The following is a 16,049-nucleotide window of genomic DNA, read 5'->3' on the forward strand; positions in this document are numbered from 1 at the left end:
ATAGAATCATAGAATCATAGAATCATAGAATCATAGAATCATAGAATCATAGAATGGCTTGGGTTGTAAGGGTCCTCAAGGATCATCAATTTCCATGTCCCATGCCACTGGCAAGGTTATCAGCCACTAGATCAAGTACTAGATCATATTGCCCAGGGCCCCATGCAAAAAGTCCATGAACATCTCCAGCAATGGAGCATCCACAGCCTCTCTGGGCAACATGTTCCAGCACCTCACCACTCTCTCAGTAAAAAATTTCCCCTTGACATCCAATCTAAATCTCCCTTTCTTTAGTTTAAAACCATTACCCCTTGTTGTATCACTGTCTACTCATTTCATTCATGTTTATAAACTCCCTTTAAATATTGGAAGGCCACAAGGAGGTCTTCCCACAGCCTTCTCTTCTCCAGATCAAACAAACCCAGTTCCTTCAGCCTGTCTTCATAGGAGACCTGCTCCAGCCCTCTGATCATCTTCATGGCCCACCTCTGTACCCATTCCAACAGTTCCACATCTTTCCTATATTGGGGACCCCAGACTTGAATGTAGTACACCAGATGGGTACTCATGAGGGCAGAATAGAGGGGAACAATCCCCTCCCTCTCCCTCCTGGCCACCCCTCTTCTGATGGAACTCAGGATACCATTGGCTGCAAGCACACACTGTTGGCTTATGTTAAATTTTTCATCCACCAGAACTTGTAAGCCCTTTTCAGCAGAGCTACTACCAAGAAATTCTTCTCTCAGTTTGTATACCTGAGATTACTTTTTCTGTCTCCAGTCACTCAGTTTAGCAGCTCTTGAAGACAAAAAATCAACTGCAATTTCATTTCCTTACCCTAATATCTTTGCTTAGTTTAGCTGCAGTGTAACTTATTTCATTCTGAGTTGCAAAAGGAATCTAACTGAATGGTGTTGTTTTGATTTACTGAGAATTTTCCTGTGTTACACCCAACTTTCAGCATTCTTGCCATTTTCCTAAGAGAAGTGGTCCTGAAGAACCAAAACATATGTCAGAAATCCAGCAAATATGAGACAGAGAATGACTCTGTGCCCCACACTAATGTTAATTTTCATTTCTTTTCCCCATACAATCTTGTTCTTATCCTCTTCTTCTATGAACCTTGCACATGGGAGATCATATTTGTGGAGACACAATACTTCTTTATGTATTTTTGTGGGACTCCACAGGTTTTTAAGTAAATGAATCTCATTTTTGAGCTAATTTAGACACACTTGTTTAAAAACTCCTTGACCATAGATCCTTACATTGTTGTTAATAACTCAAAATGTATTTCTAGCAGAGCTCAGCAGCAGAGACACAATTTCTGCTGAATTCCTTAAGGTGCAGGATTCTCCATGAAGAGCCTGTGGTGTTCAGCTTCACAGCTGTTCCTAGCACAGGATCATGTTCTGTAGGAAGCAAGAATTAATTTGCCTGTGTGTATTTTAGGACATAGCTGTACATTTTTAGCACATGGATCAAAAGGTACCGGGTAGGTATTCATTACAGCAGCTGTGATTAATGCTGTCCTCACAGCTCAGCTGAGTGTGGTTTCGATGAGGAAACTGTGATAAGAGAGAAATGAACTTAATTTGCTGAGGTTTTGATAGTAAAGGTAGTTCTTAAAAACAGGTGGTTGCTTAGAAGTTGTTGCTGTTAGTTTGGGCAGGAGAATATTCTTCTGGCTTTTTTTTTTTTTTTTTTTTTTTGAAAGGACATTTCTTCTGATGAGGCAATTTAATATTCATTTGGAAATCTCAACAAAAATGCTGCCTTTCTGAGATGTGGATTTCCAGTTTCATCTGGATGTTCTGAGAGGGTGCTAATGATTTAGCTCATCACGTAAAACATAACTGGATACCTTAAAATGATTGTTCCATTCCTCTCTTTCTGAGTGCTTTCCAGTGATGCTAATTTCCACAATATCCTATTCTTTCACACCTAAGTCTAAATGTTATTTGGAAAATGAAACAGGAGGCTTGGACTGCAATGATGTGTGCTTCAGGATTTCTGTCTAGAATATACAGTGGAGCTGACTGAGAAAGTAGTGGAAGCACTGCTGAAGATGACTGCTTTGTATGTGCCATTATTTAGCTCAGTTTGTTGTTTGAAGGCCTCACTGAACATCAGTGACCTTAAAAGTGAAAACAGTGGCTACTGATTCATTGAGGTTGTTAAATACCTTAGTAGTGCCAAAAAAAAAAAAAAATGGCAGGCTTTTTCATCTAGTGTGAACATCTGAACAGGCTTTTATGCTTTCTTCGCTATTGGATTGGTTTACTTACTGGGCCATCTATTAAATGTGTATTTTTTTGCTGCAGGGTGTGCAAAACTGAAGTGGAATCATTGAAAGATGGTGAGTATTGAAACCCAAATGTTATTTAGTAGTGATAAATATACATTGGATTCACCCAAATGTTATTTAGTAGTGATACATATACATTGGATGCACTGATTAATGTTACACGTAAATTGCTTCCATGTGTTTGGCTTATTTTCTATGCAGCACAAGATATCATTTCCCAGAAAATTTAAGTTTCTCGTTAGTTGTGCTCATTATTTCAATTTATTTACTTAAATAAAAATCTGTTTAAATTGTGAAGTACAGTACAAGAGAAGTTTACTGCAAATTCATTTTTAGACAGGAGAACTACCTCAATAGTTCTAAAATAAGCCATTATAGTAGAGTTATGACATTCTGTTTAAATAACCAGTGAATTCCCATTTCTATTATTAATGTATTTTGATTAAGATATGAAATTTCATCTCCCACATCCTTCAGTTGACTTTTAGTGTTGTATGTCTGACTTGAATGCATCTTTAAATATCAGATCTTCAGAAGAGTCTTAGAAATTCTATATTTTGATGGTCTCTCTCACATAACCCACTTTGGTTACCATCTGTAGCAAATGCACCATGTCAACAACATGTTCTTTCTTACCAGGTGCAGATACCATTACCATTGATATTCTTTCCTTTCTTAATTGCATCTTGCACTCCTAGTTATTCTGCCTCAAGTATTTTAAGTATTAATCACTTCACAGTCACTTTTGCTAAGCTGAACTTGGCTATCTATTTATCTCCCTGCCATCAACAAACCCAAATGCACTGATTGCCTATTTGAAAGCAGACTGGTGCACTGTTTTTTAACTGCAGAGAAGGTTTGTTTTCTCAAACAACTCTCAACTTTCTGATAATTTGCTTTCCGTAGCTGTCTTTCACTGCATTATCTTGTCCAGTAGACATGCAGCCAGCAATGTCCTTTATAAAATTACTCACAGTCCCTTAGGAGCAACTCTTATTAACCCTGTTCAGCCTTGTTTTATCTTGTTAAGCTTATTTCACATCTTCCCTCTAACATCATTCCTCCACTGACATTGCCTGGCTTAATACTCTTGTTCCTTAGCACATGGGTTCTAAGTGGTTCAGTTTGGGAAATAGCAGAAAGATACTTTTTCTCAAGTTACCTATGGTTTTGCCATTTGCTGACAGCATTGAAAGTATGAAGAAGGTGACTGATTTTATTGTACTGACTGCTTAACAGAGGCAGTGCTGGAGAGAGGAGATCTAAGCATAGAAATGAATTGGCTGAAGACAAAGATGAAGAGAATTGAATTAAGTCTTCAAGTATGTGAGAGGCTGCTTCAGAAAGAAAAAGAATTATTTATTCTCTCAGTCCAGGGTGAATAGGTAGAGAAAAACTGGGATAAAGCTGCAGGAAGATTTCTTCTAAGTCCTAATGTGATGTTGACATACATAACAAGATAATTATCACCTGCTTTGTCCTGCCTTAGCCATTTTAGCCCCATTCTTTAGAGTCTGCAAGCTGTTTTTGTTAAATGCATTACTATAGTTACTTTTTGGTGTTTCTATTTTAAAAGCCCTTTGACCACTTAATTAAAACTATGGCCCTGTTTCATTAGCTGTCCTGTAAGTATGAAACTATTCCCTGCCATAAAGTGGAAACTCAGAGAGCATTAAAAATCATTACCATTGATTTTTTTTTTTTTTTTTTTACTTAGCATTAGCACCTAAAGATGCCAGGCATAGTTTCAATTCCTCCATGTAATGCAGAGTGTATGCACCTGAACGTTACAACTATTCAAGGTTATTACAGCTGAAAGCCTTTTTGCTGTTTAATGGCAAAGAGCAAGACTCTTAAAGTTCCCAAGCAACAACTGCTCATTGTGTGGAGCGCTGTAGCTGCAATATCTGATAGTCCTTTCTTGGTCATTTTCTTTCAAAAAGATTTTGATTAATTAATTTATCATTTTCTCTTTGTTAAATAAATAGATACGGATACAACACAACCATGCTGCAAGAGCAAGACTCCACTCTTGCCACTCAAAGTGGACGAGATGCAAATGCAAAAACTACACAAAGCCACTTATAATTTAAGTAGCTTCTTAAGATGCTTCTTACCATTTCTTGACATCTGTTTGGTTATACTTCAGCTGAGTGTTGAAGACCTACTGTGAAAATTGTTTATCTTTGTTTAAAGAGAGAGAATTTAATCAAGATAGGTCTTTTATTGTGTTAAATAAGGAAATCCATTAAATAGATGATTGAATGAGACAGTCGAGTGCTTTGGCTAAGAAATTGAGTGAAGAGTAGTAATAAGCCATCACTGTTGAGATAATAAAACTGTCAGCATCATACATTCTGATTATGTATCATATCTCATTTAAGTCATACAATGTTGGAAAAAATGTTCTGGAGGTCCTGCAAGGTAGATGAGTGGTAGGAAACTCCCATAACATGGAAACATCAAATATACTCTAAAACAGATGTTTCAAAGTAGATCCAGAAAACCCCAAGTTCAACAGGGATAGGATAAGCTGTATTACATCTCCTTGCAATAACTAATAGGAAGAACTGGCTTAAAATACCAGCCGTGTATTATAATGTGTCTTCCAGTTTATGTATTAATAGTACTGATTTCAATTCCAGATGGTATTGTTATCCTTCTAAATGTTTTGTCACTTTTTGTGTCATTGTTTTTTAAAGCGTAGTCACAGTCTCTGCAGTTCAGTTGCATGTGGTGTGAAGAGTAATGGTGTAATATATTTTTAGAAGTAGCCAGAAGAACTGGTGGATACCTTTGCTGCTGCTGTTAACACTGATGTGTCTTAACAAACAATTCTAGCTGCCGTTAAAATCTCTCAAGCACAAACTCAGCTTTCTGGAGACGAGCAGCTCTACCCCCAGAACAGCCAGTAAGCCAGAGGCTACCATGGTTGCCTGAATTAACATTGAATGAAAACCTCTTGTATCCCAGGTGAGTTCTATAATTGCTAGCAATCCATTTAGAAACCAGCAGCAGATGGTCCACGGTGCATTCTGTGTTCGTTATGCTAGAGATTGTTTATGTTACTTGGCACTTGAGGAACTGGGTTGGAGCAGGTGAAGTGCAGGCTTGCACCTTTGCTACAAGCCAGAAAACACAAGCTAAACATGAATTTTCTTTTTGTTAGGTGAGCACCTGAGCGTTCAAGATTGTAGCATTTCTAAATATTTTACCCTGTTAAGTGCTGCCTTCTTATCTCTGTCAGAACTACGAAGTATAACATCAAGTGAAGAAAATAAAAGTGTTTTTCTTCTTTGGGAACAAAATTTTACTTTTGAAATCAGTAAGTGCAATTGTTTTGCCCATCAGTGTGGGGAAATAATATTTCAGTATGCAACTCACGTTACGAGCGGTTTTATGTGACGCTTCTTTATTGTTGTCCATTCCTTTCCCTATTCCAATTTTTGTCTTTTTTGTTTGTTTAAATAGCCTTTCATTGTATTCAGATGGAGAGCCACCATTTTCCATTCAATCTGTCAGCAAACTGCACTTTCAGAGTTTGAGTCTGAGTTAACTGAGTTTCTTCAGAACTCTGCCAATTGGGTGAGCAGTTCAACTTCCCCCTTCCTCCCTCCCTTCCTTGTGTGTTACGCTGCTTTTAGCAGAACTGAAGTTCATTTGCCATCTTGCTATCTATCAGAAGGTTCAGGGCTGTCAACCCATCGCCCATGTTCACTAAACCACATCCCTCATTGCCACATCTACCCTTTTCTCAAAAACTTCCAGGAATGGTGACTCTACCACTTCCCTGGACAGTGTTCCAAGAAGAAATTTTTCCTAATATCCAACCTGAACCTCCCCTGAGATGGGTTGGGAACAGCTTAAGGTCATTCCCTCTTGTCTTATTGCTGTAACCTGAGAGAACTGAACCCACCTCACCACAGCCTCCTTTCAGGGAGCTGTAGGGAGTGATGAGGTTTCCTCTGAGGCTCTCCTTCTCTGGAGTAAACAATCACAGTTCCTTCAGCCATTCCTCCTAAGACTTGTGCTCCAGATCTCTCACAGCTTTGCCACCTTTCTCTGGGCTCCACAGCCTCTGTGTCTCTCTTGTATTGAGGGGCCCAAAACTGAGCACAGTACTTGAGGTGCAGCCCCACCAGCATCAAGTACTAGCAGGTTTTAAGGTAGAAATGCTATTTGTTTTCACCCTTGAGAGGCTAGTAAAAGTGTAAATGTGACCTTTTGAGTAGCTGAAATACAAAGTTGCTGTGCAGCTGAAGAGAAGGAATGGGTTTTCATTCCCTGGCCTGCGCTTTTTGGTTTTCAACTTGCAACAGATGCCTGACACATTAAGCTATACTGACAGGCTGCCTCCCTTCCATTTGGAAAAATACGACCCCACTCATGAGTACTACCTTCTGAAATTCCAGCATCAGTGATGAAATCCCTTTTGTTCTCTTTAAGGTCTTTTCTCAAAGGCATATAAGACCTCTATGCTAAAGCAGTTTCAGGAAGCTTAGTTCTACACTCAGAATGCCCTACCTTTTCTCTTATGCCTGAGTACTTTTATATGGAGTGTGAGATGGGTTGGAAAAAGCCATTTGAACAATCAGAATAGAGGTAAAATTCGACTAAATGGTTTGGTCTGGTCCAAGCTTACAGCAGATGCTCTAGCAAAAACCATAAATCTGATGTTATTGGCTGCCCTTTACTGGAATTATGTTGTTCATGCCATCATTCTCTGTCACTGGAGAGTTCAGATGTATGCTTTATCATTTTGTAAAATATTAACATAAGCCTATTAAAATGCAAAAGCATCACATTAATATGGGGTAAATCATCTAGTTTGAAGCCTTTAAAGCAGGCTGTGAATTATCCAGTATCATGATAGATATAGCCAGCAAAACACAGCAAGCCTCTGATTAGCCCCAGGGTAAATTTCAAGAGGTCATTAAGATCAACATATTCCTTTAAATGTAGACTGTGTGTGAGAGTATGTGAAAGAGGGCGGAAAAAAAGAAAAGGAAAGCCCAAGTCTTAGGAGAGATGATGAAAGAGATCCCAGTCTTATTAGAGTGCAAAAAAACATGACCAATACCAGACTCAGTTAAAAAAGCCTAGAGGCAAAATCACCTCTTGTGTTGTCCTGCTTACAGCACCAATTAGGAGAATTGAGTTTCCAATAGGAAATGCAAGCATGAATCCCTGATAACTGAGTGCCAGAGACTATTTGTCAAGCACCAGGTAAACAAACAAATCTGGTTCCAGTGGAGATGCTTCAAACAAAATGGAAAACAAACACAGTTTCAGAAATATCTAGTCATCACTAACTAATGCACACATCTGTTCAGTGTAGAGAAAGAACAAACAAAGAAGATATACCTAGGGTATTTGTATGCTCATTTAATTGGCTTTATTTTTTAATCACAGATAATCTCAGGCAGTGTCTTTCGGTGTCTGATTAGAAATGCTATCAACCAGGGTGAGTGTTAAGTCCTGTTAATCTGGCCAGGAGATGCATTACAATTAGTTTTATCAGCACACTGCCTGTTCTGTTTGCTCCTAGCACAGGAAGAAGTGCTGCACCCACCAACATGTTTAATTAGATATAGGACCTTCTTCCTTCCGCATGTGTAATCAACTTCTGCTATTAGGACTCCTCTGAGAGCTGGTAAATGAGTAGCATATATGATTTCTTCATTCGCATACCTGTTTACTCCCTGCTTTGAACTGGGGCATGCTTCCTGTCCAGCAAACTCTGTTCTCTGTGGATACATCACAGTGGTGTGCAGCAACCTTAAGAAACATAGGTAACCTATGGTAGTTCATGTGTGTAAAGGATGATGCTCAGGTTCTTGCCCATTGGAAAAGAGCATTATTTTTAGAGAAACTTTTCTTTTTTGCACTCAGTTTTTTTTTATTATCCTCATAAAAATGAGGCTGTGCGTTAGGCATTACCAGACACAGTTCCATTGCAGAGTACTTAAACTCCCTGTAGGATGGTATGAAAGCACTACTCAATTCAGTGCACAGAGGTGAGCTCCTCATCACAGCTCCTTTCCTGCCCCCTCAGATAAAAGTGTACTCAGAGTGTATCAGTAAGTTGCAGTCTGACTTCAAAATTGCCAGGGGACTGAATGCATCTTACCTCTTTAATACATGACACAGATTTCCTGAGGCAATTTTATTGTCCTGGTGACAGGTCAGGGTGGATACAGTGTGTACATTGAAGAAAGCCTGTTCTTTGGTGGGTTCAGCCCACTGCTCTGGCACTTACTTTCCAAAAGAATTAAGGAAGACAGTGAACCCACTGAACTACCAGGCAAATTTTGAGACATACCATTTTGAAATTGTTTTCCCATAAATACCCATTTCTTTATGTCTTCTGCTTCTTACTCTAATCACTTTCAGAGCTCTATAATATAACAGATTTCTCAAAACACCTCCTCCTCTAATGTGCCTGGACTCTTTTTTTTTCTGCTTTTGCTCTAAATCTTACACAGGCACAAAATTCTCTGTGATGCCTTTTCCTTGCATGGATGCTGTTTGCATCGGTTACAGTGGTGGGAAACCTTTGAGAAGGTAGACCCGAAAGATTTTCTGATAGTTTCCAGCTGTGCTCCTGAGGCATTGGAACAACATAACTGGCTTTTTTTATGGCATAAATTACAGAAGTGACATGAAAACAGACGAGTTTATTAAAACAGAGTGAATCACTGATGACATTTAAGTCTAATTAAGTCAGAGTATTCAGCTTAATGATTTTATTCCAGAGGAGGTAACTATTTTGGAATTCATAATGTTTAACACAGATTTCCTGGAATACAGTATTGTACCTATGGGTGCCATTATCAGGGTCTGTAATAGCAAATGCTTTCACTTAAAGGGCTGTGCCAAGTTAAATCATGGTGAAATTGATCTCAGCCATTTGAAAATGTTATCCCAAAATGTTGTCACAGTTGGATAAACAGTTGGGCTGGAGGAAAGATGAAATACATTCACAATGGCAAGGTGAGTCTATTTGTAGCCTGGAATAAGATGGGTAAAGCCAAAGGGTCACTGTCATCCTCAGCTGTGAAAGTACGCTGTAGCTTTGTGTTAAAAAAAAATACATAAATGAAGTATATTTCAGACTTAGCACCAATGAGGGAGAAAGCTGCTAGGTGCTGTCCCTCTCTCTGATGTAATCTATGCATTTCAAAAGACAGACTACAGTAAATCATTCACTAGTGCCCTGGCTGCCTTCTCTTGCTTCTCTACTGCACTGCAGCATTCCTGTCTCTATGCAGCCAAGACATGCTTGTAATTAGATTTGATTTGCAGACTTTGCCCACAGCTTAGCAGTTCAAGGATATTTTGTTGTGTAAACTAGATTCTGCTCCTCTGACTTAGCTGCTGTTATGTAGACAACCTTCCTGGAGATTATACCTTAGATTCTGTCCTTCAGCACTAATGGGACTGGCTGCTTGCTGCTGTGATGCTTGAATACAAAATGCTGTTTATTTCTTCAGCAGAGTGTATTCAGCTAACTCTATTATCACTGCTGACAAGCAATGCTCAGAGGGGCCAGTACATGCTAGTGTGCCATATCTGCATCTCATGGGACTTCTAGAATTCATATCTCAATCCATATACTAGACAGGCAGATTGCACATAGAGCTTTTTTCCCCTACCTCTTTCCTTGCAGTCACAGCAATATTGCTGCTTGGTAACAAGAGAGTTCCTGACCCAGGTCCTCTGAGAAGAGACGTATTTGGGAGTTTTGCTATCAAATTTTTCTGGATGGACTTTGCTGATGGCACTAAACACAAAAGGAAGCAGAACTGTGCATCTTGGTGTTTGTAATGGTTTTTGTTGACTGAGCAGAGCAACAAATAAGTGTGTTGTGCCTATCACTAAAAGGCCTCCTTTGCAAGTCTTTGGCTTACTGAGCTGCTTCCACGAGTCCTTTCTGCAAAGGAATTAGCCTGATATGAGAGCTTCGTAATGCTCTCCTCAAGGTCTCTCTCTTTAGACCAAACACAGAGTGTAGGGTGATTGAGCATGGCTAGGTTCTGCAGTTCAATTATTTAAAATCTGTTATAATGAATTCAGAGTTCAACACAGAGTTACAATTACGTGGGCAAAACACATGTAGATATTGCTGCTTGAGCTTGGGTCAGAGGACCTCCAGAGGCCCCTTCCAACTTCAGCTATTCTGTGATTCTGTGATATTTTTTTGTATGGTCTTCTGTCTGCCAGTTTCTCATCTTTCCTATTTTGATTTGAACAGTACCTGTATCTATAGATGGGTAACAAAGAGCAACTGGCACTGGATTTGAGAAAGTAAATGATGTACTCAGACCATTACAAATAACATGTTCTTGCTTAGACAATAGTGACACTGTGCACTAAAACAATACAGTGCAAACCTAGAGCAAAAAAAAAAAACAAAACAAAACAAAAAAAACCCAACAAAACAAACAAAGCAAATGAAACAATCCCACATGAGGATAAATAAATAATTACTAAAACCCAAAGCAACTTATCCCAAGATCCATTTCAGTACATCTGCAATATGTGAATGCAACTACCTTTTTTTTTTTTTCTTTGTGAAGAGTTGTCATCTGTTGTGTCCTTGCTTCACTGTAAAATTGCATTGGATCTGCCAAATCATATATACAATATTAAACATCACAGGCAAACTTTATGGATTCGTGCAGAGCAAATGTTATGTAAACTGTTGAGATGATTCTCTCTGAGTCCTGGTTTGTTTCACTGAATAAATCTGCTGAGCTTGTTCCTCCAGCTAACTACCACTCACACTGTCCATTTGTTGTTTCAATCAGGAATCCGTGAACAACAATCATTTTCTAAAGTCAGTAGGGCATATTTCTAAATGGACTTCACTCAAGGTACTGAACATTTATTCAATTGCAGTGCATAAAATTTACATATTCTATTGCCTGTAAATGCAGCTCCATTATTACACTTTGTTCCACAAAGAGAAACATATAGGGAAGGGTCATTTTCTAGCTTAATAATCCAGCAGAGGCACAACCCTGAGTGGCTAATACAGAATTAGCCAAACTTGTTTATACTGAGGGCTGCGCTGGCCAGCTGCCAGGAATCCAAGTGCTACACTTCATTTATAGAGATATTTGCATAACTTTGTAATCTAAAATATGTTTTTTCTGATATTATTGACTTAATTGCAAGAGGAAATGAATGTGTCGATTCCACCACAATAAAAAGCTGTAGATGATTTGATTTTCCTTTCTTTTGAAGATACAGCATTTTACATCTTGAAGATAGTGTACTGTATCTTGAGAACTCCACATATTTTTCTTCATGTCCAGCAAGCTGGGTATCTGAAATACTTGTTGGCTCTATAGCTCTAAAGGGCAAAGGGCAGTGAACAGCATCAGATATTAGGTCTGCTTCCTTTCATTTTAATGCAAATCCTACCAAAGTACTCTCATTATCTAAAATGACAATGGAAAGAAAGCAGTCACAACGCTTATCAGGATTTATGATGCTGCAGAAGCGAGACTGGCTGCCACGTTCAGACTCTCACGTGATGATAGAGGCTGTCTCTAGTCGAGCCTGGTGCTCCAGCAGGGCCCCATCTGGGATCAGACCAAGTTTCTCAGGTTTTTAACTAAGTGGATGTTGGAAACACCGAAGGAGGCTGCATGGCCTCTGTGAGCAGTGTGTTCTACTGCTTGACTGTACTCATAGGGCAAAATCTTTATATCTCTTCTTTCAATTTATGCCAGTTGTCTCCTCTCTTACCACCATACACCACCCTGAAGAACTTGACTGCATCATCCTGATAACTCCCTTGTAGGTACTGACAGGCTGCTCTTTTATTCTCCCGAAGCCAGGCCTTCTTCATTCTGAAGACCTAATCTCTTAGCCTCTCCTCCTCAGGCAACTGTCCAAGATCTCAGACATCTTGGTGGCCTCGCACTGTATGTGCACCTTGTTATCAATGTCTTTCCTGTGCTAAGGGGCCTAAAATGGGACACAGTATTTAGATATAGTCTAAGGAGTGATGAGCAGAGGGAAAATCAGTCTTCCAATTATGCCATATACTGGACACGCTCCTTTTCATAAAACCCAGAGTGTTTTGGGAAGAAAAAAAGAAAAATCTTTATAAATTTTAAGGAAAGGGAAAACAAGTGCATGCTAAATCACCATTCTATAGTAATGTTCTTGATCAACCACATGAATTAGGGAGAGAAAACTACTGTGTTGCTGGACGTTCTATTTTGATTTATAGATTCCTTAACATTTCTTACTGAAAGTAAGATCCTGTACAGCAAATCTGAACCTGAAGATTCTGGACTCACTTCTGCAGATTTCTTAGAAATAATCCATGTCTCCTAAGAGGTCTGCAAACCACAGACTAAACAAGATGAGATAATATTATAGTACTATACCAGAGCACACGCTGTTTTCAGCCACTGCAGCATCTGGTAAGTGCTGCCATATAGGTAACTTAAAGGAAGTATTTTGCTTAATAAAATAAGGAAAGAATCCATGTAAAATCATGGACTTAAATTTTATCCGATGCTGATACATATTTGCTGTTAGGAAGTGCTGAATCTTGTTAGTCTGCAAAACAGAAAGGAACAGATTAACCAAGCAACCTCTCAGCAAGGGTGCCAGAATACACTATATTTATCCTTGGTAAATACAGCTTTGTAAATTGCCTTTGCTTTTACTATCTTTCCTTAAAAAAAAAAAAAAGTCAGAATTGCACGAACTGCACTGAAGGAGACCTACAAGAAAGCTGGAGAAGGATGCTTCATCAGTAGGGTAACAGCTTTAAACAAGATGAAGGTAGATTTAGATTAGAAATTCTTTGCTCATAGGGTGGTGAGGTGCTGGTACATGCTGCCCAGAGAAGCCCCATCCCTGGAAGTATTCAAGACCAGGTTGGATGGGGCCTTTGGCAGTCTGAGTTGGTGAGCAGCAATCCTGCTCGTGGCATGGGGCTGGAAATGACTGATCTTTAAGGTCCATTCCAACTCAAACCATTCTGGCATTTTGAGGCATTTTCTCCCTTTACTGAAACCCTGAGTATGTTTGAACACTGGACATCTCCTTTACTAACAAACTGAATTGAGTATAAATAGCTCTGACTTTTTATGGTTAAAAATTTCCATGGTCACCACGCCTTGTTCTTTCAGTGGTCCATGTGCCTTTCCCCTTTCCTTGTCTGTTCTGCTGTACCTTCAAAGCTACTCTGTTATCCCTGAAGCTCCAAGGCTCCTCCTTATCACCTGCTTGTACGTTTGTTTTCACTGATGCTCAAGTTAATTCTTTTAGCCCTGTTTTGTACTTCTCTCCTTTGTACTTGAGTGAAATACACCCAACCATAGGTCACATTTTGTTTTTGTTTCATCCACCATTGAATGTCTTCAAAGAGCATTTCAGGATCCAGAGACTTTATGTACTATTTTTTGTCCTTTTCAGATCTTTCTTAAGCAGTAGTCCCACTGCTCCCATCGAGACCCTCTTTGAGACTTTCATTTCCTCCCCTAAGCCTTCTTGTTGCTGTACTTTCTCCAGATGTCATGAGTGCTACTGACTTCAAGAAGTCTGACAGGCTCTGTCACAAGCTTTTCCCATCAATGTACCTTCTTTTCTTCTAAGAGCTTTTGTTCCTGGCCTTTTTCTGGTCTGTTTCCTTCCTCAGTGATGCATCCCAGCATGACTGAACTGCTCCCTTCCCATCTTTCCTCTCTCTGATGTCTTCTTCTGTTCATCTCCCAAATGCATTTTAACGTTTCATGTCCTTAAATACATAAAAGTAATACCATGATAATCCTACTTTCTTTCTTCTTGACTATCTCTAGATGAACTCATCTGCTTCCCCACTTTCCCTATGTCCTCATTGTTTCTTATTGGTCTTCCAGAAATGCCTGACCATTAAGTTATGTTTTTGTCTCACCAAAACTTCCCACTCCATGCTCAAGCACTTCATTACAACAGTTCACCTAGCCATCAAGGCTCTGGTTTCTTTTGCATAGTTAACAGTATCAAAGACAGTGGTCTGTTCAGCTTGCTCACTCTCATGTAGTTTGACGAACTCTCTCTTGGTTGCTGCTACATTATTTCCCAGCTTCTGGATATCTCTTTTTTTTCTTGTTCAAATTCCTCCTCAAAATTCATTTCTGCAGAGCTGTTGTTATTAACCCACCCTCACCTTTCTGTTATTGTTTTCAGACTCTTTAACAATGGGAGAAAAAGGAGACAACAAAAAGAAAATGGACAGAAACTTTGTAAGCTGCCAACTTCTCTGTATCTTCAAAAACATCTTTTGACATCTGTTGTTCCTTAGGATAAAGCAGGACAGAGTTTGCCTTACCACAAATGCTCCAGGTGTCTAACAGATATTGGCAATAACAGCAACTGGTTGTTTCTTCTGTACAGTCACTGAGAGTTGTCTATGTAGAGGGATTGCATAACCAGGATGCTGTCTCAGAGGCCTACTGTCAATTTCTGCACCTCTCCCGTGAGCAGCAGAGAATGATTATGTATTAATAATGAGCTATGAGATGCCAGAGATTTTCATCTCCTCGTTAACAAGAAAAAAGCCAAAGGAAATGGATGTGAGAGGTACACAGGGAAGACAAGATGCCATTTTCATGTGGTTCTAAAACACTCTTCAATCTCTTCACTTTTATTGTGTAAGAAGCTGCTGTGTCACACATGATCAATGTGGAAGACAAAAAAAGGGGCCACTTATGTGGGGCATTCTGTTTCCTGGGATACTCATGCTGACAGTGGGAACCACAATTACTCACTCTCTGTCTAAAGAAGTGGGATTCTGCTACCAACATCAGCTGAAGGGGAGTGTGGTCTGCTCTTGCCATGTCAAAAATTGGTCAAGAAAGATACTGAACTCTTTGCAAAAATATGATTCCAGCTAGAAACACTGACCAAAAGAGGTTGCAGACAGTGGCTGAAGAATTAAATCAGTTTAATAAATGTGTTTCAGCTGCAAGGAGGGCCTAGATCATTCAATGCTTTTCCTCTTTTGGTTTTCAGGATAAACTAGGATTTGTTGAATGTCATTATCTGGAGGCAACATCCTTGTTTTGCACCTTAATTCCATGGCAGAAGAATGTACATCTGCACTCAGTGGATTTCTAATGTTGTGCAAATAGCTTCCCATATCCAAATTGTAATATGTATCAGTAGCAGTTACCTGGAGAACAGTATAAAACATATTGTAGTGGAATATGAACACAAGGGACTCAAACAAACTTTGTGCAAGGGATTATTACAAACTCTGGATGTCCAGTGTCTCATTCCAGTGTGTGTAGGGGGGGAAAACAAATTTGTTTATAAATACTGTTGGTAAAAACTACTCTATTATGAAAGAAAGGGAGAAGGTAATCTTTCTTTCCTCTTCACCCCCCAACAGATTTTTACTTCATAAAGCAGAAGATGATGCAGTGGTACTTAGTTAGGTCTGCAAGTGAGTTTCTTGCTTGTTGCACACTAAACCTCTTGAGGCACTGACCATGTGCTTTTGCCAGTAGGTATTAATATGTTTTGCTTTCCATCCTTACACAGCTATTTCCACTAGATCCTTATTCTTTAGGCGAGAGAGAAAAAGTAAGAGAGAGACAGGATAAATTCCTCTTGAATAACACAGCTTGTTTACAAACCTTCCACAGCCTGAGCTAAGCCAACGGGAGGTCTCTAAATTAGCTATTGGAGAAGCATTTCAGAATGGTCTGTGTGGTGGAATGGAGTTGAT

General features: G+C 39.3%; 1 protein-coding gene across 23 annotated transcripts in view; it reads left to right on the forward strand.

Annotated features, from left to right (window-relative positions):
* Nucleotides 1–16,049, forward strand: part of LOC116226478 (uncharacterized) — a 70,075-nt gene that overhangs the window by 38,639 nt on the left and 15,387 nt on the right. For 14 of the 23 annotated variants that reach the window (XR_016464954.1, XR_016464948.1, XR_016464946.1 and 11 more), the window contains 5 exons: nt 2,325–2,359; nt 5,150–5,281; nt 5,478–5,633; nt 5,780–5,893; nt 14,507–14,562. Coding sequence is in view for 5 of the 23 variants with exons in the window: in XM_090136895.1 (XP_089993021.1) it covers nt 2,325–2,359; nt 3,548–3,630; nt 5,150–5,248 (217 nt within the window). In the remaining 18 variants the exon portion in view is untranslated. Of the gene's footprint in view, nt 1–2,324; nt 2,360–3,547; nt 3,631–5,149; nt 5,282–5,477; nt 5,634–5,779; nt 5,894–14,506; nt 14,900–16,049 lie in introns of all 23 variants that reach the window. The other 9 variants (XM_090136892.1, XM_090136893.1, XM_090136894.1 and 6 more) reach the window with 5 other exon arrangements.

Source organism: Phasianus colchicus, chromosome 3 (genome assembly GCF_987193195.1).
Source record: "Phasianus colchicus chromosome 3, bPhaCol1.hap1.1, whole genome shotgun sequence".
Taxonomy (NCBI): Eukaryota; Metazoa; Chordata; class Aves; order Galliformes; family Phasianidae; genus Phasianus; species Phasianus colchicus.